The following is a 27,875-nucleotide window of genomic DNA, read 5'->3' on the forward strand; positions in this document are numbered from 1 at the left end:
TTGAGTGTTTTGAATATGAATAAAAATATTACAAATGTGGGTATCAGATCAGGGGATGGTGTAATTGGAGTCTGTGCAGCCCCTTACAGACTTTTGGGGATTAAGTGCTATACAAATATAAGGACTTGACTTGCCAAATATGAATATTGCAATGTACAGCTAACATTACTATTGTATTAGTTTTCAGTAAAATAGCATCAGGAAACAAAAAGGATACTATTTCATGTCTAAGCATGTACATGAACACATTTCTCTTATAACAAAGGCCAAGATGCACAAAAAGCAATAACACTGTCAAGAAATAAGCTGAACACCTATTCTTGTTGACAATACAAATATTTTGAGCTGTCAACTAAATGTATACAACTTCCAACATAACAGTGCTCTACCTCACAGATGCTATTATTTGTAAAACATGACACACAGTATGTAATTACCGGGCTTTCATTTCAGATGCGAGTGTGCAGTAATGTTTTTCTTTTTTCTTGTCACAGTAATGCCAATGTTTTACCTCGGTGTTGAAAAACTGCAAGTTCATTAAGTGGTTGAGTGGCTTTTCTTTATCACTTTCTTAAGGATTACCAACTAAGTCAATCGGTTGCCCACAAATAGTACTACTGAACTCAGCTGCAACAAAAAAAGTAGAAGTGCAGCAACAACATATCTGTCATGCAGACAAGTTGCGATGGAGGCTCTGACGGAAGGTTAGCATTACAAAGTTACCTCGTGGTTCTTCTGCCTGCTTGGCCAGTTTTCGGAGGGCTGCAGCGAATCCAGAGTGAGCAGACTGGGCAGCGGGGCTTCCATTGGCTACGATAGAGCTGTTAAGAGGCGACGGGGTGAGAGGACTGACCGTCGCCGTTGTACGGGTTGCCGTGGAGATCATTCCTAAGGATGGAGACTTTGGCTCATGGCTCATGCCTGCAAATAAACAGAAGAGAGAGAGAGAAGACTAAATATATTTTTGAGGATTTAAGAAAAAATTCTCATACTATTACATACGATGGATTTACAAGATGAGCCGGATTAAAAGAGCAACACAAAAAGCTGTTTTCATGCACATTAACAGTGTGGTGCTGAGTTTTTGTGACAGCTGGAACGGATGGAGATTGGTGGTTTGAGGGGCAGGGGGCCATTCATTCTGTAGCTTGGGGTTAGAGGTGGTAGGTTACCAGGGCGGGTCGACCTTCCAGAGCCAGGAACTAAAAGTCTGGCTGTATGTCTGTTCGAGGTCAAAGTTGAGACTATGAACAATGTCGACACCGCGTTTGCCTAGACAAAACCAAAGTAATTGTGCTACCCTGCGTGTTAACTGTGCATATTATCACAGTTCACGCGCTCGTGAAACTTTGTTGGCCTGACTTTTTGTGTAAGATGGTGGGAAGGGAAGAAAGGTCTGGGGCTTGTTCCTTTCATTCCTACGTGCGTTGAAAGGTGACACCGCGTTGACAGCCCCTCACTCAGTGGAATCCCTAAATGCCAGAAGGCTGCGCGATAGATAGCCTTACATGCCCCGACAACACACACATCCTCACCAAGGGCAGTTCAAAGGACAGCCTACTCGTACTAGAGTACTCGCAAAACCAGCACAGACATGGAAGCAAAATATATCAATAAGTCAGTTGTATAAATGAGATTTATATTGGAGTATTCTCTGGAGGCTGAGAGGGCTATAAATAGATTGTGTCCTCTCAGGGAGCTAAGCAGCACATCACCATGCATGTGTCTCACTTATATTCAGCAGCGTATTCATACATTGAAAGAAAGAGAGAGAGAGAGACAGAGAGAGAGGGGGGGTGATAGAGAACCAGAGAAATTGAGAGTAAGAGAGAGAGAATATCATGCCCCACAGCTCACACATAGTCCTGGCTGTAACCCCCCAGTAACCTGGTGCACTTCATGTGAACCCAGTGCACAATTAATAATGGAGTCAACAATGACAACGAAGCCCAACAATACACACTGCGCAAACGGTAGAGAAGCAAATGAGCTAACACACAGATAGCCCTGTTCACTACCACGATTGGGTAAATGTTTTTCTTCAAGAGCAGACATAAGAGTGTTAACGAAAAACTGACTGAGCATTTAGCGAACGTTCATAAATACTTGTGATAGAGACAGAAAACTTGGGGGGGACTGCACACATCAAGCCACATGCTAAAAGGAGACAGACGAGCTTAAAGCTTGACAAACAAACACAGAGCCACACATCCGGAGGTCTGGCCCCGGTTTCTGTCACCTCTGCTCATCACCCCCTCCCATCAGACACACACACACACACACACACACACACACACACACACACACACACAAACACACACACAAACACGTACACACCACCCAGAACAGACAAACAGACTGAAATAGTAGCTCCTTACGGCACAAAGGAGTAGAAACGCCTGGATCCTCCATGTCTGCATCTTCATATTGAGCCCACACCAGCGATCACCGGCGGCTGCTGAGAGGACGCGCACCATCTTCCTACCCGTCCCTTGCTCCCTCGCGTCTATCTATCTCCTCTCGTCTTCCTGTCCGCCTGTTCTCTCCTCCACCCTTTGCCTGCCTTCCGGTCCCTGGCGCTGCCTCTCACAAAGACTGTTTGGAGCTTATCTAACAAAGCAACACAACACACACGCTGCCTATCTCTCCCCTCTGTGGTTTGACCCGCTTCCACTGAGTGAGAAAACAGAAATTCTTAGCTTAGCAGCTGCTGCGATGTCACATGACCTCAACGCACGCCCCTGCTGCCCCGTCCACCACACACACACACACACACACACACACACACACACACACACACACACACACACACACACACACACACACACACACACACACACACACACACACACACACACACACACACACACACACACACACATGAACCTCCCCCTTTCATACTCTCCTTCCTCTACCCCTCGCAACCTGTAATTCCTTAAAGGTATTCCTTAACTCTTAAACATGCAAAATGTGAGGATATAGTACTTATTTTTTCAGAAAATCTAAAAATATTTAATTGGTATATTAAATTATTTTCTGAGGTAATGCGTTTTGAAGACAGCATGTCTTGTCTTTGTAATCCTGAGGTGTGATGTCATCGGACGATCACCAGCAATCGAGCAATCCAGTCGCCATATTGTTTGAAGTGTTTATCAGTCGAAGAGGTTCCGAGTGTTTTAGGCAAAGTTGGTAGTTTTTGTGGAGAATGCCTGGACATTGTGTCGCAGGTGGATGCATTTATGCAACAACTAAAGACAAGCGGCTGAAAAGGGGCTGACTGGCAAAAACAACCGATGTACCACTGCCAACAGGAGGGCTAACCAGGACGGATCAAAGAAAAGGTGGCCGCAGCCTAAGCGCAAAAATGTGAGGCTGGCCAACTAAAAAAAGTGTAATGAGCAGCCAGGTTAACGGGGAACCATAACAAAAAGTGGCAAAAGCTACGGCAAGAAACGCGAAGAAACAGCAAAACCAGCGGTAATGCCAGGCTAGCCGGCCAAACAACACACGGTGGGCTGAGAACAAGTGCTAATCGCAGGAAAACAAAACAAGATAGCCCTCGGAAGCTCCAACGCTAACGGGGATCTTGCCGGACAAAAATATCCCAACAGGAACATACAAACGAAAAGCCACAGACGCCTACAAAAAAGGAGGCAACAGCAACCATGGAACGCACGCTGTAACGGCAGCAGATAAACGCATCTTTTAGAGGTCAAAACACACAACTCCGACAAAACAGTCACAAGTGCCTCGGTGACAGAGTAAGTACCAATTTCTCCAAGCAAAAATTAACGGTATGCAATCACTGTTCACTACTATCACTGTCTGTTTCAGAGCTGCCTCACATGTTGTGGTAATGGGATTCACCATTTTGATAGTGGTGGGTTCTTTCAATGACGTTAGCACTCTGGAGGAAACAAGCCAGATGGGTTAACTTTGTGAATAGATGTCAGGAGTATTCCGGCTTGTGCAATATTTTGCAACATATGTGCATATTGTGGGGAGGAACACCACACATCCTGTGCCTGATTTAAAAAAAATCAGTTTGGGAATACCTTTAACAATTTGTAAATAACAGACACATGTGCGCAAGGCTTGCCAAGGCAAAAAGAGGTGGGGGGCAGCTTAAGATACTCAGCCGTTCACCATGCCAGACCTCTTCGGAGTGTGTCCATGAGCCTAATGTGTATGTATGGATAGAGGTGATGCAATTGGAAACATTAATGTTGAATTCCCCTTCCCTCCTTGAGACGGAAAGACATGTTGTAGCCTGTGACAAGCATCGAGCAAGCATCATGTTGGGAGCAATGCCAACAATGAGCTAAGCTCAATTTACTTTAATGGCATACTTGTTTTTAAAGCTATTTGACATTTACAACAACAATGAAAACTTGGTAAAAAGGAAGATCGCCACAGCAAACTGAGAATAGTGCTTGTATATAAAAATAAAGCCGATTGGGGTGAGAGTTAGGGAAGTTATTGTACACGGAAACGCATGGCTTCCGCTCTGTCTGTCCTACTCAGACAGCAGGGGTGTGAATGGGTCGTTTTCTAGTGGCTTCCTGCTGACACTTCGCCTCTTTCTGCAGAAAACCGAGGGAGCAAGCAGGCCTGAGAGATGACAGCAGAAAGGGATTACCCCCGGGCCACAGCTACACAGTCGAGAGCACAAAGCCGAAGGCCACCTTTTGACAGAGGACTGTTCTGTGCTCCAGGATATGTACTTGCTTTTGTTCTCCATCATAACATCAATACTCTTCAGCTACTAGTTAGGATCAATTGGAGCCAGATTGAATTAGATGAGTAAGTTTAAAATCGGCTAATTTAAAATGCTAAAAACTATGACTCTAAATGGTGTGCTCCCCATCTTGTCTGTATAGCAATATCACTAATACAGAAAGATATGACTTGTACAAAAAGATGTGACGTGTACAAAAAGATATTAAAAAAGACAATAGCGTACAATAAAGGTGTTTTTACTCAAGCAGACTGGTGAATCAAGGCACCAGTTTTACAAGATTGGCAGTTCTTGAAATAGCCAGAAGATGGCGTAATCTCCCAGTTAATAGGTAAAGCTTTTTGAACGTACCCAAAGGAAGACAGAAGGAAATAATCTGGTTTAACTGATTACACTATTTTGTATGAAACAAAGGAGATATGAATACGCGATTGCTTTTGGAAAGGGTCCCATAGTTCAACCCAGTCTTTAAAAATAATCTGTTATACAGAATGAGGTTCCTTGTGTTGTACCTACCTAGTGGAAAATGGGAGAAAAAGTCTGAAAAACGAATAATTGATTACAACAAAAAAACTAAACAAAAATGAACACACGCACCCACGGGCACACACAAAAAATGACAGATAAATGGCACATAGAAAATACACTGTTTTAATACCCAACTCACTAAAGCTGATCACTAACCCACATCAACAAATAAACACGCAGTTCCACCTTTTAGTGGTTTAAATTCGGATTACTCTCATGCTCTTTCCCTTTCTACGCATCTTTCTCACACACTCGCAAAATAGATCCACTTGGCTCCCGTGGGCCAGTGGGGAGATAATGCAGTGGCAGCTTTGGCTAGTGGTTAATCTTTAACCAGGAAAGGATTTGCCTATCAGCTTATTAAAACTAGCCACGGTACCCCATTGGACTGATTCACGTAGCAGCTTGTCTGTAGCTAAAATAGGATTGGACTACAGAACCATTGTTCACTTGAAGTGAAGCAGATGTTTTGTTTTAAATAAGATATGCCCACTTGGATTAAGCTTCCTTCTCGTGTTGGCCGCATAAATAAGGCTGCAATCCACGACAATCATTTGGCAATAAAGTTGGATAAAAATATTCTCATTCAACAATCCTGTCGATTGTTGACTTTTCACACTGTAAAGTACTTGATGTACAAATACAATATGTGTACTGTACCGGTTATTCAAGAAACCTGTTTGAAGGATTTGAATATTAATTACTATAGTTCATACAATAAATGTATCAATTTAGAAGATTTACTTTAATGACAATGTTAAAAAGACATTAATTCCAGGTGTTTTCTGACTATACCTTTTTTCTGTTTCCATTTAGCAAAATTTAGTATTATAAATTCAGATTACACAAACTGATATAGACATTGAAAAAGGACCACAGAGGCTTTGCTCGCAGGGGAAAAAACAACTATTATTTCAGTTCAGCTTCCTGAAATTAGCTAGTGTTAAGTAGCTCAGTCACTTATACGAGGGGGATTTTGGAGTTAGAGTGATGAGAACATGTCATCCGTTATGGCTGACAGCCTTGTTAGGCGTACTGACAAGGATGTCCGAGCGAGGCGGGCATGTCAGATCACTTCTCCCTATAAGAGCTGTGCAGAAATACAAGCGATGCAAACCCTTTAAACTGGGACAAAGAGTAGCCTTTATGTCTCCATAATATAGAAATATTATCATTAAGTAAAACTACTATTGCCAGCCAGAGCAGATAAATAGATAGACATTCTCATTCACTCACTCACTCACTCACTCACTCACTCACTCACTCACTCACTCACTCACTCACTCACTCACTCACTCACTCACTCACTCACTCACACACTCACTCACTCACTCACTCACTCACTCACTCACTCACTCACTCACTCACTCACTCACTCACTCACTCACTCACTCACTCACTCAGCACAACAGGATAAACCTGCTCTGGTAGTTCCAGGTTTGTTTGACTTCAAAGATGAGATGTCAGGTCAATCTACCCTTGAGCGTGAAAGAACGGATGTGTCTGTTTATGTGTTTGCAAACACGCACACAACTGCAGGCGCATGTGTGAGCGTGTGCGTGCTACCTCATTTGCTTCGAGGCAAAGGCCAAAAATCATATCAAGGAAATCCTGCAACAGAAGCTTTGTGGCTCCCCAACTGAAGCGCGAGTAAGAAGACAAAGACTCTGATGAGAAACAAGGAAAGGAGGAGCGACGAATCAGGAACGCAGCCAGCAAGCGAGCGTTGTCTATGTGAAGGCTGTCATTATACAGCAGGGCTCCATTATGCAGCTAGTACTTTTGCCTCTGACCTCACTTTCCCACTTTCTTTAATACATATGAGCACACACATACAGCATAAAAGAGATACACAGGATCCATTAAGGTATTCCGGAATTCTTAAAGATATGACATGTGAGGGAAGAGTACATGGTTTTTACATACAATCTCTACATATATTTGATTGGTATATTCCAATTATTTTTTTGTCACTCAGCTCTGATGAAATCAGAAGATCACCAAAAACCTAGCAAGCAAGTCACCATAGTGTTTGAAGTGATAATTAGTCTAAGGTTACGAGAGGTTTAAGCGAAGTTTTGGTAGTTTTTGTGGAGAATACCAAGGCGTTGTGTCGCAGGTGGATGCAGTAACAGTACAACAAAAGGCGAGCAGCCAAAAAGGGGCTAGCTGGCACACAAAGATAACCCACCTAGAGCCGCCAACGGGGGGCTAACCGGGACGGATCAACGAAATGCAGCCGCAGCCTCGGTGAAAAACACGCAGTGAGCAGCCAGGCTCGACAAAAAGCGTAAACGGCAACAAACGCAAAGACCAGGAATAAACAAACCAAGGAACACGTTAAAAACAAGCACTAACCCCGGGCTAGCCGATCAGAAACCACAGTGAGCAGCCAGGCTAAACAGGAACTAACAACGAAAAGCTTCAACGGTGATAAACACGAAGCTAGCCTGAAATAAACTAATGGACACAGCAAATCAGGCGCTCACATCACACGGTGGGCAGCAAACCAGCGCCAACTGGGAGCAAACATAACAGGAAAGTCATAGCAGCCCCGATGGTAACGGGGAGCTGGTCGGACTTATTTGTACCAACCGCGACACACGGGGTAAAAACTAAAAACAAAAAGCCACAGTTGACTACCTCCAAGAAGAAATGAGCAATGTGTAATCGCTGTTCACCACACTCGCTGTCTGTTTCAGAGCTCACTTCATATGTTGTGTGTCGGGCAAATAAGTCCATCACAACACCAACTACTCCATTTTTGTTTTTCTACCTTTATATGTTTGCCCACAGACCCAAAAGACACATCCTTAACCATAATATTTTTCCTATTTTTCTTTTTTTTTTAGACATAATTTTGTCAGGATCATGTTTTCCCCTTTTTATTTTTGCTTCCACCCTTTTGGTTGTGTTTTTTTGTTACCACGAACAGAACCAACTTGTGTTTGAAAACCATGTACAAATGAATACCCTAAATTAATTCGATCAAAATGTAAAATCTTGTTCCTTTTTTTAATACAGACGCTCCCCTACTTACAACCATTCGACTTACGAAAAACGGTAGATACGAACATTTTCTCCGGGATGTCTAAAAATATCCTGACATTGCTGTAAGTTAGATTTTGTGTTGTGTGCACCTTTTTCCGAGTACAGGACAGCATCCACCCGGAGGAAAAAAAACACGCTTCCTCTTCCTGGTTCATGTGTAAACAGGCTATACTCTATCTTCTGCACACTACAAACTTTGACATTTTTATTGTTTAATATCTCGTGCATCCATTCAATATGGTTGGTGTAAAGTGTAAAGAGGAAGCAAGCCGTTTCATTTGAAATTAAAGTGGAATATGGAAGCTTTTTTTTTTTTGGGCCACTTTTTACCACGGAGGAGGAAGTTGCCTAATTTTTGAAGCTCCTCTTCCAAAATCAAGTTAAACGTAACTTTATTTTATCTTTATAGAGCATATTATTTCATGAAATATTTATTTTTTAGTACAAAACAATATAGGTTACTTATACAAGCCTTAAACATACATTACATACAAAATATACCACTGAAGCAACTTAAGAACAAATTCAAATGACGAACGATCGTCCAGATCGTTCGTAAGTAGGGCAGCGTCTGTATTCACTTCATCTCTTAGTACTTCAGTCAGGAGTCAGTCAGCTATTCTCTGATTCCCTTCCCCGTTCCACAAGCAAGCCACTTGGGATTAGTTCCCCCCACCCTCGTTTTTCTTTCTTACCTTTTACTCCCTATAGCGATTGAATTCCTCACATCCCAAATGTGCCTGGATGTAATGTTTGTCCTATTCTGTTCCATTTCGATTCCATGTTAAAAAATCCTCACGTTTGTTACGCATTAAACAGCTTGTGCTTTCAGTTTTATTACTATCGGATTCTTTGCTCTTATCCAGAATTCATGAACTGTAATGAAAAGAATAAAAGTTAAATTAATGTAGTGAGTTTGCCTTCTGAGTACTAGACTGATCCAACTAAATTTTAAGGTGAATTGCTGCCGCCTTCTATTAGCAAATTTGGTAACTGCTTTGAATAAAGAAGTTATTTCTAAAAGCTGAATAAATAGAAATCAAAGTAAACTACCTACATGTGTTAATGGGATTTGCCATTTCTTAAATGTTGTGTTCCTTCAATGACGTCAGAGTTCTGCAGCAAACAAGTTAGATGGGACTACCTTGAAACTAAATTACTCGAGTCCCCCTGCACGTGGAATATTTTGCAACATATTTTCATAATTGTTGAGTGAAAAAATACAAGTTGTGTGCCTAATTGAAACAAAAAAATATGTCTGGGAATACCTTAAAGTGTGTGTGTTCTCAGTATTTCTCCCTCAGCTCCTACTTTCCTTTCCATGTCCAAGTTACATTGAAAACCACCATCAGTACCTCAACCTGCTTGTAAAAAAAATTCAACAGACTAGTCGGCACCTCTTCCCTCTCGTCTCCCTTTATTCAGAAAAACACATCCACTGAGATTGTGTGTCTTGAAGGGAAGCCTGAGCTTAGATGATTTTCTCTCCTCCTCCCAGCATCCAACTCAGCCACCCCGAAAGCGCCATTTCCTCTGTCTGTTAATTACATGCTGGCTGTGGTCAAGGTTGATATGTGTGTGTGTCATATGAGGCATGCATGGCTGCGTTCTCAGAGACACCAGCGTGGGCGCGTGACAGCACAGTCTGGTTACGCTTGACAACGCTGCTTAGGGTGCAAGCACACATATGCAGACATGCACACACACACAAGTAGCGCGTGCACATTAGAGCCTTCTGTCTTCTCTGGCTCACATGGTCCAGGCCTCAGGAGTCAAGCTGCTGTCTGTGTGGCTGTGCTCCCTCGGCTGCTCCAAGCTGAGGGGAAAAGGGGTAGGGGTTGGCAGCCCCCTGTGCTCCGCTAATGAAGGGGCAAACTTCAGCACCAATACAGCTGTTTGGCTGAGTGAAGGCAAGGAGTCTACTTTACTAGCTCATCCTCACCACAATTGTCTACAAAGCTATCAGGCCCTTTTGACTTTGCCTCTTAGGATCCTGCTATAGTGTAACAGAACCAATAGGGGCATGATGTGTCAGACTTTGCACTTTACCACTGTATGTACTTCACAAAATAGACATAATTTGTTTTATTTAATTTTCTATTGCTCCTAATGTGCCTCATCTCAAATGTTGAGATTATTTTAATGTATTATTTATTTGCTTGTTCCTAAAATAGACAGAGGTTTATTTATGGATTTATGATGTCTCTACTGACTGAGCACAGCGCAAAATAAGTTTTGGATGCATCTTTATTTATTTTTTGTATGAATCCGAATTATATTCGATAAAAGATGTATTTTCAATTGTACCCATTTCATTTCAATGTTATTTGCCACATAATTGAATACAACTAATGCTAAAATTCAGAAAAAAATAATATTAATCTGATTATTCAACTGATACTTTCAATAGTCGGTGACTAGTTGCCAAACAAAATAGTCATTAGCTAGAGCTCAACAGATGATGTTGCGCATGTAAACACAGATGAAGGCAGACAAGTAGAAAATATCCCTCTCATTGACTATTTCATAGTCCAAGCAGAAGCAAAGTCAAGGTGGCACTATGAGGTATACAGACAAAACAATTCACTATATTTACAGTTTAAATATTTCCAACATTTCATCTCAACACATTAAGGTTATTAAGGAAAAACAAATACTGACTATTTTGATTGACATCCTTATTAATTTATGAACAACCTAAACCCAAATAAGAAAAAACCTAAATGACAGCTAACTCAATCATTCCTCACAATACATACATTTTTTTATTTGGATTAAATACAAAAAGTCTGAGCAATACGGTTTATTGAAACGTTGAGAATTTACACATGTACTGCATTATTTAGCAAAATAATTGTTCTACCTTAATTACAATTTGGTACATTTGCCATGCTTGCTTCAGATATGATGTATTTTGTGTAATGTTATTTGAATAGAAATTTGACATAAAGGACAATACATTTTAAAATCAAAAATGTGATGTCACAACTAGGCTAATCTCAGAGGGAAAAAAACAGGTGGTTGCCACAGACTGGTTGTAAATTTACAATGATATATGACACCACTATGTGGATCGTCATTACCAAATGAGTGCTACATTCTGTTCCATTCCAACCTATTTGCCAAATGTCTTTTGTGATATTGGTTACTTACAAACATAATACAACATTTATTATGTGGATCCATTACATCGGACTTAAAAAACAACATTTCTTTTAAATTAAAGTTGGCTCCTTAACACCACTCGAAAGTAAAGCATATATTTCTTAGTAAATTAATTTATTGCGTTCTATATAACCGCTCAATAATTTTAAATCAAACATGCTTCAATTGTGACACATGATCTGGTCATTGGAAAATAGAATAAAGAGCCACATTATCAATAATCCTCGGCTTAAATATGAAGAGAGAAAATACAACCGAAGCTCTACCTGCGCAAACAGTAGCCAGATAGCACTAGTGGGACAACGTGTGTAACAGAACAAGCTCTGTGCATGAGTTGAGTAAAACACACAATATGACAGTCAGCTGATTGTGTTGATGTCACAAGGGTGAGGGATGTATATGTGTCTTTTGAGTGGCAAGTAGAAAAAACATGTTGAGGAGAGATAGAAGCAGACACCAATAGAGCAGAAGGAGTGACGATTGTGTGATAGCAGCAGAAAAAGCCTTTGTTAAAGCATACCCTGCAGTGCAATGTTTGGTTACACAGACAAACAGGATAGGAAGACACATACACACGCCTATACACTATACACAAGTGGAACATACATTGCACATTGAGCACAGTTACATTCATAATGGTGAATAGGAAAGAGGTGATGGCATGTAGTCAAGTATGGTCAATGTTGAGTGTGTATCAATCTCTTATCTAGTGTGCTCATGTTGCCCGCCCTGTTTGTTTAGCCTCTGCTTATCAGCCCTTGTGACAGCGGCAGCGGTGAATGCCGGCTAACACAAACCAACATTCAAAATCTACAGGTATCTAAAGGTTTGGCGGCATGAATGCAGCAAGAGTCACTTAAGGAAATGAAAATGATTCGTGTGCGGTATGCATTTATTAATTTGATTTGGTAATGGTGAGTTTAACTGGTTTTGAGATTGTTAAAAGTGGTGAGGTAATGTAGGCTGTTTGAAGAATTGAAGTCACTGGAAAAATAAAGTATAAACAACGTTATGGAAATACACACCTGAAAGAAACACTAATTCTCATCAGACAATGTATAGCAACACTTTATGTTTGTCTAATAAGAAAAGTTAAACACATTGAAACTATAATCTTAACTGCACTGCCAGCAAATATCTGCCACACCCTTCCCACATATAAATTAACGAGTTTTGCATGGTAGGGTGACATAAGGACACGTCAAAAAATAAATGAAAAACAAAAAAGAGCCTATCCACATGAACCTGCTCCGCAGAAGGTGCACGGAATTAAAATGTGGAACACAAAGCAGCACGTCTTTGACCCGCCAGAAAAATGTATGTTGAGTTTTGACCTGGTTTGATTTTCAGTCATGCCCATTCATTGTCCTACCGAGGGTTCTGAAGTAGGAACAATCATGGGTGTGACTTCCTGTATGACATCAGAAGTAGTAGTGTCAGTTTGTTTCAGTTGTTTGTTTCCCTGAATGACGTATTCTGAACTTTTTGGTTTCTTTTCTTTTCTTTTGAAATGGTCGTAACATCAGTAAGCATTTAAAAATACATAGCTTGGAAAACTTCACACTGGTGGTGTTAATAATATTAACCAGAGAACATCAGACGTACCTACACATAGCTATTTTTCAGACACTAACACTTAACAAATGATTCAAACAGATAATACCATACATTGACAATATCTACAGTATATGCCTGTGAGAGTGTCACGAGGTAAGGTGTGTGTGAAGTGTCTTGCTCAAAGAATCAACACCGTGGTTCCACAGAATTTTTTTCATTCAAAATTAAGACATTCTAAGACATTTTCAAGACCCCATCCAATTAAATTGAAGACCAATCTCGCACCTATACACTTGAAATAATTAAAAAAGGTACAAGAACATCGTGTACATGCAACACAGTGCAATTCCACCTTTTTGACATGTTTGAAATGAAGCGACAGAGTTCGCGAATTGACTTAACATGTTGCTGACTTCGGATTTCAGCCTAACAGGAAATAGGGTTGTAATATTTCCCCTTTCAAAATTTCAAAGCCTTAAGGTGAAATTTTATTCCTGTCTATCTCCAAAACATCCTGTTTAACATCAAAAATCCCAGACATAGCCACAGCAATAACTCTGGTGAGAGGCAAACACAAGTGGAGCCATAAGAGGGAAAAAAATCTGTGCGTGCTGGCCAAGTAAAACTTTAATTTCCTAAACATTCTATAGCGGTTTCTCCACAATCACACATGCACACCACATCGCTACGCTACCCTGGCACACAAAGAAAGCGGTTTGCATGCACCACAATCTGCATACCATTTCAGGACATTGCTTTGTAATGCTAGTCAAATCCAAGCGTCTTCCAGTAAAATATATTCTCTATTGAGGAACCATGCAAACCCATGCAAAAGTTGTCTCTCTCGTTCCTCCCTCTCTACTGCTCTACTGGCAGTGCTATTCAAAGCAATCAATGAATGCTGTTGATAAGGAAATGCAAAGTGGGTCACCTTTAACTCCATAGTTCCTTGAGTAAACAGTACGTGGAGCTGCATGGGACTGTGCTAATCACTCTCTAAACAGCGCCAGGTGCTGTCACCACAGACAAACTGTCACCAACACTCTTCTGATCACAGCTGCCATTGAGCACCCAGGCGTTCAGCACACCGTCGGCTAGCGCAAGGCCACAAAGTGCACAAAAACCCTCTGAAAACATGTCGACCCGGGTTAAGGAACTTTCCCTGAGCAAAGTATTTATTTTAATGAGACTTTGCAAGTCATCTTGCCTTCTCATTCTGTGCTCAACTGTAAAATATTCTATTCAAGTATTTTACAAGACTTTAAAATAATCCTCTACAAGTCACGTAATGTCTTTTGGTGCAGTTACATGTACAAACAAAATTATTTTGACCAAACAAATTAATATAAAATGGTCTAAGCATCGGCGGCACAGCGGCTGAGTGGTTAGCGCATCTGCGGCACAGTTCTGAGGTTATGAGATTGAATCCTCCTGTGCAGAGTTTGCATGTTCTCCATGTGCTAGCGTGGGTTTCCTCCTGGCACTCCGGTTTCCACCCCTTTCCAAAACCATACATGTCAGTTGAATTTGCCGGGCCAAATTGTCCCTAGGTGTTAATGAGCGAGTGAGTTGTCAGTCCCTGTGTGCCCTGCAATTGGCTGACAACCAGTTCAGGGTTTCCCCTTCCCACTGCCCGAAGATAGCTGGGATGGGTTCCAGCACCCCTGTCACCCTACTGAGGATAAGCGGTGCAGTTAATAGATGGATGGTGTAAGCATCATTAGGAGCAGATGTAAGAATAAAATCTGTATTTATTTTTCTATCACCAAAAAAGTAATGAATTTTAGCCAAAACCATTCTCAAGAAGTTGACATATTTAATCAAACTTCCATTTAGCCAAAATCATACAAACTTCAACATTTATTATCTTACAGACATGTGTACCAAAAGTGGGCAAACAAAACAAAACACAGCTTAATAAGTTTGTTTATCACCCCGTGCAATGTGTTGAAGCCAAAAGTAACTGAAAACAAAATGAAAATAATCACCAAACGACCAAATGAGAATCCATATTACTGTGTATTACCATGTCTTTACAAAACAAAGATTATGTTGTATTTTGGTGTATGAGGAGCAAGTATTTCAGCTATCTGTTCCATTATAAAACTGAACCACAAAGAGAAGCTGTGAATTTGTTTACAACATGCATGTGATGTGATGTTCACCACAAGTAAAAAGGACTGAGTTGTACTACTTTCTGTATTTAGTTTTGAAAGTTGTTGGTCCTGCCAATGTGCTGAGTAGAATTTGGCTAGCCTGATTCAAATTAGCTAACTTGATTCTGAGAGCAGCTATTTTTTGTATTAAAGTGATGATGAATAACACATGAACCATTGACTAAAAAGCAACAAATCCAAGACACCAAATATGTACTCTACAAAATATGAAGCTTAATAAATGAGAAATACTGCACATTGTATAAAACTTATCAATGAATAGTATGGCACAGTGTATGTTAAATGTTTTATGATATTGCAAAGGAAGTTACAGCAGCCTGTTAGCGCTTGCTTCCATTTTTTATGAAATGTATATCATCTTGTAAACAAACTGATTACACTTCAAGTTCAAGGACTGATCAAGTTCAAGTAGAGCGTCTCCTGAATCACTTTAAGTTCTGTGTCATTTGATGTTTTATTGAAGTTACAATATTTTTGAGAAACAAAACCAAAGCAAAACTGTCAATAGCGAACCATAAGATGGCTTTTTTAGACCACAGGTTCATATGGGAGTTGGTCAACAACAGTAGCTCATTTTCAAATGACCCATGTTAGGTAAGATAGCCTTGTAGAAGTTGCTTCACGAAGTAAAAAAACAATGAAAGTGTCCTGCTCACAACTGTCAAAGACGCAACTCACCCTCATACGGCCCACTTAACATGGCCTACTGATTTCCTGGCTAGTTCTGTTTAGCATTTGTGATACCTGCAAGTTTGCCCTCAGTCCAGTTGTGTGATGAAACTAATTAGGCATCCTGAAGTCTAGTGTGAAATATGCTATTAACAAAGGGACTGAGCCAAATACTAAAATATAAATTGTGCACTTGCGAATCCAGAAATTGACAGATGGTGTGTCCGAAAAATTGCAGGGTTGGTGTTGCAAAAGATACATGTCACATACAAATTTAAATCTTTACCCTCAACATGATAATCCAGCAGTCTTGTGTTTACCACCTCGTCTGGATGATGCCTTCATCCACTCCGGGAACAATTTAAGGGTCCTTACTTTTGATATTGTCCAAGGTTTCAAAAGAAAGGTGTTCCCAACGATATCATATTCAACATTCTGCTCTAGGTCTAAACACTTCATTTTGTATTTGTTAAATATGATTTGTGAATCAACATGAATACTATATTGCTATATATATTGTACATAGCTACTAAAATATGTTTTACCCATCTCTAGGCATGAACCTTTTGGAGAATACCGTCGAGTTAAGATGACATCTCCCATAGGCTTCAGTTATATATCACTCATGATTCTGCCCCATAAATGACTGCAGGGGCCAGACCGTATGGGACGTCATCTTAATTAGACAGCATTCTCAAATTGAAGATTTTGTAAAATACTGGAATTTTCTCTTTAACTTGTGTCATACAAATATAATATTGACAAAGAGACCATGTTTAGAATAGTGGTGACCCACATTACATTATTTGTAGGAAATCTCTTGTGGTGACTTTTCCTGTAACGATCAGAGTAAAAAGAGCGGAAAAAAATCACAAGGAGCCAGGTCTGAAGAGTGGAGACGTTGCTCCTGTATGGTGCATTGCCTTCTCAGTCAGATACTGATAAGGGCGTTAGGAACAAGAGGAAAGTCATGAAGTTATCCCGTCGCTATTCTCACTCCTTCTAACGCACTCAAGCAAACACAACATGATGACTTTTTTTCCCAATAGCCTGACTGACATTGAATGAAAAAACTTGGATTATTCCAACCGTCTTAGCGTTAGCTGTTGCCGCTTTTGGTTGTTGGTTCCTGGATAAGCCAGCTGCTCACTGCTTGCTTTTTGCTCCGACGACGTCGCAGCTCGGGATGACAAAGACAACTCATGCGGTCTTCAAAAAGCATTATCTTGTAAAATAATTGGAATATAATGGTGAATTATATATAGCGTCGTTATGAAAAAAACATATGCTATTTTCACACTTTTTGCATGTTTAAAGGTGTGATGCGTAGCTTGAGTCCTTAAAAAGTTTATAATTAAATATTTTCTCTCTTAAGTATGCACTAACATGGCTTAACTGAGTTCAAAGAGCCTTTATAAATATATTTTTACAGCACCTATCTGCTTTTGTGTGACTTTTACCCTTAGCGCACATTAAGTTGAAGGAAAAGGTGAGCATATGAGGGGAATAAATTGATTCCACACGTGTGTTCTAGTCTTCTAGGGTGAAAAAGAAAAAGTTTAAAATACAGTCCAAATGCCCAACCAAAACCTCAAAAGGACAAAAAAGGAAGACTTTATGTTGGAGTGTCCTTGGGCAAGACACCGAATCCCTAATGCCCCCAATAAGCAGGTTGGCGCCTTGCATGGCTGCACGGCCGCTATTGGTGTGTGAGTGAGTGTGTGTGAATGGATAAGAGTGAAGCACATTGTAAAGCGCTTTGGGAAGTCTTCATTGACTTGAACAGCGCTATATAAATGCAGAATATTTACTATTTCCATTTACTTTATTCAAGCGCGTCTAAGCAAATTATTTCAGCCAGAAGATGGCGTCAGCAAGAAAAATATTTTGAAGTCACGGGCACCAACTTTTAGAATTTGGGATTACCTTTAACAGTAAAGCACAAAGTCCCTACACGTGAAGCAACTGTTGCATTTGCTCCTTCAGTGGCCAACTAAAAAATGGTGCGCACGTCAGTGCATGTGAGTGCGCGAATATGCGATAGGGCGAAGAGTGGCATGTGCGCGCCACGAGAAGCAGCTGTTGAGCGTGCACGCGCTTCAAGTCAAGTGAAGGCGCGCGCGTGGGATGTGATTCAACACCGTCCACCTGCCACGCGCACGCATATGTGGGCAAACAAAACACGCGTCAACAAACAGGTCACATCCTTCACTCGAAGGCAGCAAATGGCTTACGGAGCGCGTGTGACTACGCCAGCCTGAAACGAAACTTGGCATTGGCTAGTGTTAAGAAATAAAGCTACTGTACACGGGGTCAGTTAGAGCGAGCCTCGCTTTTAAGGTTTGCGTGAATATCACAACAAGGAGAACTTGTAGTTCATTTAGGTGGCTTGTGCTAAGAGGAGAGGAAGAGGAGAGGGGGCAGGAGGGAATCCCTCGTGCTAATCTGCTTCTAAAAGACAATTGTCCGAAACATTTTAACGATAACTGAACTGCACAATAGCTAAACACTTCACACGCTACTACTATAACATTTGCGTACACTTCTTTGCTTCTCTGCCAGCGAGAAAGACCCCGTTTGTTCGAATGCCCTCCAGACTTCGCAACCCTTCGTCGAAGTCACCAACCACAAACACACACAAACCTCCCTCGAGTCCCCCCTCCCGGAAAAAAAAACCTTCGAAACAAAACACTATATTACCACTCACCGCAAACAGCAAGAAAAGGCTGATTCCGGGTGTAATAAATTAGTAACTTCCTGCCGTTGTCGGCGGGGGCGACGAGGATACATCCATCCGTCGAGTACTCCAACTTTCGTCGTCACGCAGGGAGCTCCGGCGCGGAGCGGAGGCGGAGAACAGAAGAGAAGGTTGCCGCCAGCAGGGAGCCGGGAGCCCGGGAGGCGGGGCTTCGTCGCGGGCGGGGACCGGGGGCAGACAGAAAGACAAGTAGGGGGGAGGGGGGGGCGGAGCTCGTGGGGTGTAAGCACCTGCTCCCCCTCCATTCCCTCTCCCTTAGCCACGCCTCCAGGGTGTTAAGCACTGGCCCTGCATTATGACACCCCCCCAACTACCTCCCTCATCCCACTATGGTTAGCGGCCATCCTCATCCTATGATAACTCCACCCAGCAACAAGCAAACGGCAAGTTTTAAAACAAGGGTCTCAACCCCAATCTAATTGAGGGCTGTCGGAGTTAAGGCCCAAATAAAACGACACCGCATCGGATTTCCTATAAGATAAAAACATTTCACTATTTTAAAATGTTTTTTTTTAACCTATAATAAGGTCTATAGATAAAATATAACTATCAATAATTGACACAAAATAAATCAATAGTAAGGCAATAATAATGAGGAATTAAATGCGCCATGCAGATACAGTACGTTAATAGACACATTTCATTAGTCGTAAAGTCTTGTGTGCTGTGGTTTCTCTCGCTCACTCACTTTCATCCCTGTGTCCGTCCCTTCTGTCTCGCCCTCTGTTCACTCTCTGTCTTTCTCTCCCCCTTGTCTGTCTTTCCCTCATCTCTCCCTCTGTCTCTTCATGTCTGTCTCTCTCTTTCTGTGTCTCATCTCATCTCATTAGCTGCACCGCTTATCCTCAGTAGGGTCGCGGGGGTGCTGGAGCCCATCCCAGCAATCATCAGGCAGTGGGCAGGGGACACCCTGAACTGGTTGCCAGCCAATCGCAGGGCACACAGGGACAAACGACTCGCACGCTCATTCACACCTAGGGACAATTTGTACCGGGCTGCACAGACCAAAGATTATCGCAAACTACCTGAAATGCATGTCTTTGGAATGTGGGAGGAAACCGGAGTGCCCGGAGGAAACCCACGCAAGCACGCAGAGAACATACAAACTCCGCACAGTAAGTCTGGTAGATGGATTTGAACCCACACAGGAGGTTTCCAAGACCTTAGAACTGTGCCGCACACGCGCTAACCACTGCGCCGCCGTGCTGCCCCTCTCTTTCTGTGTGCTTATGTTTTTCTCTGTTTCTATTTATCATCATTTTTTTTCTCTCTTCTTTCTCTCTCTGTATTTCCCTTACTCTTTCTGTCTCTACCCATCTCTTTGTGTTTCTCCCCCTGTCTCTCTATGTCATTGTCCCGCTTTCTGTGTCCGTCCATCCTTCTCTCTGTCTTTCTCTTTTTCTCTCTTTCTATTTCTCTCTTTTTGTCTTCCATTTCTCTTACTCTCTATTTTTCGATATCTTCCCCCACTCTCACTATCTGTTTTACTCTCTTTCTCTCTCTCTGGCTCTCTCATTCCTCTCTGTCTGTTCCTCCCCTGTCTCTTCCCCAGTCTCTCTGTCTGTCAATCTCTTTCTGTTTCCATCTTTGTCCCTTTTTTCTTTCTTTCTCTCTATCTCTCTCTCATTCTTTGTCTTTTCCCCTCTCTCTATCTCTCTTTCTTTTTTCTCTCTCTCTGCCATTCTCTCTCACCCAAATATGTCTCCCGTGTTTCTCCTTCTTTCACTCACTCTCTGTCAAGTCAAGTCAAGTCAAGTCGTGTTTATTTGTATAAGCCCTAATCACAGAGTCTCAAAGGGCTGCACAGACCAAAGATTATTGCAAACTACAGAAGATTTTTACACCACCCCCTGATCTAAAACTTACATAAGGGCAAGGAAAAACTCAGAAACCTTAACATGAGGAGAATGACGAAACCTTGTGAAGACCATGTCTGTTTCTCTCTTTCTGTATCTGTCTGTCTTCTCTCTGTCTTTTACTCTCTTTATATTTCTATATCTCTCTTTCTCTTCCCTTCACTCCCCCTTTCCATCTCTGTCTTTTTGTCATTTTCAGAGCTTATTTTTTATTTATTTTTCTTATCACGCACATACTGAAACTTGGCTGCATTGTGGCATAATTGTTACCAGTTTTGAGCCCAGTTCAACTAATTAGGACGGAGGTAGTATCCATTTAAAACACGCGCGGGCTGCACTGACGTTAAACTTTCATATGAAATAACTCAAATATTGTCTATAAAAACATTTTAAATACTGCCAAGTTGTTAAACATAAGGTGCTGGGCCAGATATGGCCCATCATATCGCTCTTTGTGTAACAATTGTTAATAACACTTTATTTGCCTTCAATGTTGTTGTTTTTTTAAATTCAATTTTACCTTAAGCTTTTTGCTTTTGATACAGAGCATTTCTAAACTCACTCCTAGTGGATATTGCGAAATATTTGACCACTAGATGTTGCTGTAGTGCAGGGCTCTCCAACGTGGTGCCTGTGGACACGTTCTGAAAGCATCGCATCAGATGGGCTTTATGATTTTCCAGGAAATTCGATTTCTTACTGGCATGATGTTTTACTGGTTGACTGAGCCTATTTTAACTCAACAACTACCAATTACAACCTGCTAATAACACAGTGACCACTTAGTAATATCATGATAAGTTGTCATTTTAGAAATCCAAATCAAACTGGTTGCCTTCGCTGCCAATCAGTGACAAACGTAGCTCTCAGTTTCAAAAAGGCTTGTGACCCCTAGTGTAGTAAAACCGAAAACGAGGGCTACAAAGCATCAGGAAGATTGCAAACTATGGAGACTCAAAGTGACCAAACATCACCCTTTTTCCTCTTATTTTTTGACCAGCCTTTAACAATAATTTTGTTATTTGGGGGTATCATTACAAGCAAGAAGATGAACAATCATGTCAACTTCCTCTGTCTGAACTTTGTGTTATGTAAAATAAATACATTTCAATTGAAAATTTAAAATAAATGTATCCACGTATTTTAAAATATTTGTTTGTATTGAGTTTCATGAAGAATTGCCTATTACATGTATTCAAATCAACATTATTTTTAAACGAATACAGTTTCATTTACCACTAGGGGGTGTGATATAATACACAATGACTATTTAATGTCCAAACACATTTTAAATTACACATTCCAAATAGAAGTGTGTGGCTAAAGTTTGATAAAGAAAAAACATAACAGCCCCAATTGAATTACCAAAACGCACACAACAACAAGTATATATATATATATATATATATATATATATATATATATATATATATATATATATATATATATATATATATATATATATATATATATATATATATATATATATATATATATATATATATATATATATATATATATATATATATATATATATATATATATATATATATTTTTTTTTTTTTTTTTTACAAAAGGTACAATAATGAAAAAAACTATGACACTAATCCCCACAATCAGTACTGGTTACATTTATTAGTCATAGTACAATCTTATCTTCAAAAAGAAAGAATTTCACACAATCTAAGGTCATACAATTTAGGCCAGTCTCCAAGCACTACCTTATTAATATTTGCCATTTATTTCCTGATATTCTTTTGTATTTCTTTTATTACATGTTTATCCTGGAGTGCCACACCTAATCCCGTTGTAAACAATGACAAAAAAATATTTCTATGAAGACACTTAAAAAATGACTTGATCACCTGGCGCCAACGTGAGCCAAGAGTCCATGTGAAATTTACAGTTTTATTTGAGGACGCATGTGTGCAAGGACATTGACCTTTTTGTTTGGTTAAATAATTATTTTTCATAATTAATTTGCTTGCATATGACTGACTGCAAAGAAGAGTAATTCAACAAATCTCCACAAGGGGCCAGCCACCGACTAAGTGCAAACAGTGAAGCCTGAGATGACAAAACATACAATTTAGCAACCCCTTTCTGGTTTAGCAATGACTTCACTGTGGATTAGGCTCCACAGATTGCACTATCAAAGCCTCCCTTGTAAACACTAAAGACATTCAGTTCTTCTAAACCCAGGGATAGATACTTGGATTAAATAGGCTCTGGTTGAGGAGGATGAAGGATGATGCATTCTTAATTTTGTTATATTAATTAGGTATACAGAACAAAGTAGTACTCCTGCAATGGCTTGCATGAAGAAAATTGTGAAAGTGCTTACACTTGACACTTAAAGACATTTTTTTTTTAAATTTTTAACTCACCACTGAAATTGAAAGGAAAAATCCACAGATCAAAACCAATATCAAGTATACACAGGGTAGGAGTGGTACTTTGAAAATGTAATCCGATACAGTAACTAGTTCCCTGTTGAAAAATGTCATCCGTAATCTAATCTGAATACCATAGTTTTACAGTAATGTGACTTTTTCGAATATTTTTGTAAAAATAGGTGCCTCCATTGAAAAACAACGTGTACATCGCAGTTCGAGACCAGGTGTAAATATATTTTGGCCTGAAGAGGGATGAGCACCATCATGCTGTACTTGCCCAAGACACATCACAGGAAATGGTGCCCCTACGACCCGAGTGGTTAAGATCCAATCAACCAACCAATAATCTATAATATAATAGTCATCATCCATCCATCCATCCATTATCTGCACCGCTTACCCTCAGTAGGGTCGCAGGGGTGCTGGAGCCTATCCCAACTATCATCGGGCAGTGGGCAGGGGACACCCTGAACTGGTTGCCAGCCAATCGCAGGGCACACAGGAACAGACAACCCATTCGCTCATTCACTCCCAGGGACAATTTGGACCGGCCAATTAACCTGACAAGCTTGTTTTTGGAATGTGGGAGGAAACCAGAGTGCCCAGGGGAAACCCACGCAAGCACGGGGAGAACATGCAAACTCCACAACCTCAACCACTGCGCCGCCGTGCTGCCCAATAGTCATCATATGAATGAAAAAAAAGATACAAGAAAATAAATATTACTAATGACAAAATTAAAATAGGGGGTAGCTCTGAACTAATGATCATCTATATCAAACTGCAGGGTGTCTATCTATGATAATAAGGGTTGGCATGTCTCGTGGAAGGCCTGGGATTACTTTAGATTATGTTTGGATTACTCCAATACCAAATATGCTGACAAAAGATACAGTAAACGTACTATTGATAAAATTCCTAAATTCTGTTAAACATAAATAAACAATGTAACTTTGAAAAATAATTGGAGGAAACTAAGGTCAGGTAGTTGCTTGTAGTACTAAATATAGTGCTCACATTTTAACCATGTAATATATTTTACTAAGGAAAATACTGAAAACTACAAAAAAGTGACATTTCCACTCACTAAAAGCATTTTTTTCATTGAGCAACTACACTAACAAAGTGTTGTGCTGCCTGCGTGTCTGTGGAGTGAGCAGCAATGCCGGTCTGCTTATTTACAAATATGGACATGAAGTAAGATCCTCACAACATAACAATACAGTGATCATACAGTGGATTTTGAACAGCAATTAACTGCAAATACAAATGTTGTGACCTTTCTCAAGAGTGTGTGTATGCACTTGTGTAGTGTATGATAAGAACTGTGAGTATTGTCTTTCATCCACTTGCCGCTGTGTCTCTCACCTCTGTTTAACCTGCCCGCCAGTGAGAGGGCACAGGTATGGTGTGTTACAGTTTTGCTCTGCCATGCACCGTCCGTGCGAACGTTTGGACAGCTTTCTCCTCACTGACCTCCTGTTGATGGCTTGGGCTCATGTTCACGTGTAGCAGTGAACTTGCTCTATCCAAACAGTAATCCCTAGCTCTATCGCGGTTAACTCATTGCAGTTTTGCAAGTTGTGTTCTGCATTCTGATTGGCTAAAACATCGCCCCGCCCCTTTTCTGCCTGCACCTGCCTGCAAATTAGTTGTATTGTGGTCTAAATTGTACACTTATGTAAAACAGCTTGACAAAAGTACATTATGTATGCACAAATATTTTCCAACTTCAAGTTTCTTTAAAAACTTCATGTAAGCAAAATGCTCTGGAGCGACAGAAGCACTGGGGATCGGGTTTAAAAGGCAGAGGAAAATGCCCTTAATTGCCAACAAATTTGGACTTATTCACCCACTAAACTTGCTCTGAAGCTGCATGTGGTTCTATAGCGCTCGCTCGTGGCTCCCTGGTGGCTCCCTGGTGGCTCTCTGGTGTCTCCCTAGTGGCTTCTGGTGGCTCCCTGGCGCTTTTTCAAAAATATTTGATAATGGAAAAATATATTGTTTCTGTAGGAGGGCAAGCAGGACACATTTTAATATTTTTCAATGAAGAATGATACAGTATGTGTTTCCTTCCTTACAGGGCTTGTATAGGGCTTTTGATTTTTTTGCAGCTCCAGATATGTTTTGTTTTTGTTTTGTTATTCTAATATGGATTTCATCATTTTGGCATGCCGACTGGAAAGTAAATGCAAGTTTCCATAACGCCATGATAGCGACAAAGAATCAAGTGAAGTAAAGTGGATAGTGCCCATAATCAATACAGTTGTGCAATACAGTAAAGAAATTATTTTTCAATTATAATTTGATAGTCCAGGAGATAGTTGTTAAAAAAAACTTTATAAAGTACAGTGGCTTTTTTTGTTAAACACATATCCTAGCTTGTCAATATGGGTTGTTTGGTTTCAATGTATAATAGATTATCTGACATAGAAATAAAAAATAAAATGTTTTTGCTTTGCGGGTTTTGACTTTTGCGAGACCTTTTTGGAATGCAATCCAATTTTAAAAAAAGAGGCATTACGCTATTTTCCAAATTTTATGAAAATCTTTGCCTACTCAACTCAGTTTCATACGTGACTACTTGCTTTCCACAATGTTAACATTCCTCCTTATCTCAGCAGCCTCGAGCCTGGCCACTTGCCCCCCACCCTTACTGCCCTATCCCTCTCTAACTCAGCTGCAGACCTGGCCCAAGGCATCGTTTCCTTAATTTAATAAAGGGGCTTAAGCTTTTGAGAGGCTTCTGAAGGATCTGACTGCTTTTACATTCATTAAAATCTACCAGCCACTGGAGACAGAGACAGCATGGCTGCAGAGAAGTGGAGGCAGAAACGTTGTACTAATTATTACATTTTCACCCATTTGCCTCTGCTGAAAATATGACAACACCCTCACTGCATCCCCAGGATGCCTCCTTTACCTCCTTGAACTGCCTCCCTCACCCCCATTATTTCGAAGACAAGTGGTGGCAGCTCTTTGAGCATTCACCACAGGGGGACAGCTCTTTATTAATGTGGTTTTCGTTTGAAGTAAAGATGGCCAGTTGGTGATAATGTTTTCGTAAAACGTATATAAACGTATATATATAGCAAACCCGGGGTACGGCGCCCGCCCCGAGACTGGGAGGTTGCTGGTTCAAGCCTCGGCCGGGTCATACCTAAGACTTATAACATTGGTACTCATTGTCTCCGTGCTTGGCGCTCGGCATTAGGGGTTGGAATTGGTCACCTAATGACTCCCAACACATCAGTTGGGTTGAGCGAGGGGGCTGGGAATTCCCTCCTCTGTATCAATCTCCCAGAAAGAGTCAAAAATGTGAATGTGTTCTTGACTCTAGCCACCTCCCACTAGGGGGATATGGCTCCGGTATATATACAATATATATATATATATATATATATATATATATATATATATATATATATATATATATATATATATATATATATATATATATATATATATATATATATATATATATATATATATATATATATATATATATATATATATATATATATATAATTATAATATTAATTCATTCATTATCTGCATATCTGCACCGCTTATCCTCAGTAGGGTCGCGGGGTGCTGGAGCCCATCCCAGCTATCATCAGGCAGTGGGAAGGGGACACTCTGAACTGGTTGTCAGCCAGTCGCAGGGCACAGAGAGACAGATAACTCACTCGCTCATTCACAACTAGGGACAATTTCAACAGCCAATTAACCTGAAATAAATGCTTTTTGGAATGTGGGAGTAAACCGGAGTGCCCGGAGGAAACCCACGCAAGCACGGGGAGAACATGCAAACTCCACACAGGAAGGTTTGATCCCATATATAATAGGGCACAGCCATTTTAGTTTTTTTTAGTGATGTAATGATGTAATTGTGTATTAATTATTTTTGATTTTTTTTAGACAATGAGCACACACGTCACATGTCACTGTTCAGACGAGTATGGCTTTTGGCCGATATTCACGTATGCTCATTGGCTAATTTTGTAAATTGCTTTTAGTAAAATTACAATGTATCCACTAATATATATATATATATATATATATATATATATATATATATATATATATATATATATATATATTTGTAAAACAACAAAAAATAAAAATAGTTGTTCCATACAAGAAAAATGATCTACTAGTGGAACAAGACTTGTTTTTAGTTGCTGTTGTTTTGCATTCTTGACTAGATACCGCCCCATATCTTACTAGTTCAGGGTTTGAATCGAGTTTGCAGCCTACCTCTGTAGAAGTTGCATGCACTCTGTGCCAGTAAGAATGCTCTCTCCATATTTGCTATTCCTCATTCTTCAAACTTCTGAGTAGATTAATTATGCTTTATTTGTGTCCCACTATCTTCTGACAACCAGTTGAGTTAAGGGTGTAACCTGCCGCTTGCCTCGACACACCTGGCAGAGGCTCAAGCACACTAACCAAACCAAATTGATCTGTCAGGTTGATAAATGTTCACTCTCGAGTCATCCAAAGCCAGAATACAGATTTTACAATAATTGTCTTACACAGACTGCTATCTTAACAGTGCTATCTTTTTAAAAGCATGATTCCTGATGCAGCCTGCGGCCTCTATGTGTGTATGTAAATGAATATTTGCGTTGTTCTGCCTGGGTAACTGGGTAGGCCACTGTATGTGCTCTACAGTCATCCATGGCAGCTAATAAAGGTAATTAACATGCTGATTAGAAGTTGAACCAACAGCAGGGGAGGAGCTAGGCAGAGTGACAGGTTAGACAAGGAAGTAACTGGAGACAGGAAAGGCGTCAATTGCTGTTTATCTCTGCAACAAGGGGCTTTTTGGGCTCCAATGTGCATGAATACTTATCAGGAATTTGGTGGAGTCTCATGCAATAATCTGCCTTAAATCTACTTGACATCAATGGAAATATGCTTCTTATCTTCCCTCTCCTACCTACGTAAACATATACAGATGTAGGAACACATGGC

General features: G+C 40.4%; 1 protein-coding gene across 4 annotated transcripts in view; it reads right to left on the minus strand.

Moving 5' to 3' along the window:
* gse1b (Gse1 coiled-coil protein b) overlaps positions 1-27,875 on the minus strand; it is a 265,439-nt gene that overhangs the window by 27,339 nt on the left and 210,225 nt on the right. For 2 of the 4 annotated variants that reach the window (XM_088334614.1, XM_088334615.1), the window contains one exon: positions 724-921. In XM_088334614.1, the coding sequence (XP_088190740.1) occupies positions 724-921 (198 nt within the window). Of the gene's footprint in view, positions 1-723; positions 922-2,378; positions 2,669-18,592; positions 18,743-27,875 lie in introns of those variants that run through there. The other 2 variants (XM_088334617.1, XM_088334616.1) reach the window with 2 other exon arrangements.

Source organism: Urocampus carinirostris, chromosome 4 (assembly GCF_059441175.1).
Source record: "Urocampus carinirostris isolate Australia breed hairy pipefish chromosome 4, RoL_Ucar_1.0, whole genome shotgun sequence".
NCBI lineage: Eukaryota > Metazoa > Chordata > Actinopteri > Syngnathiformes > Syngnathidae > Urocampus > Urocampus carinirostris.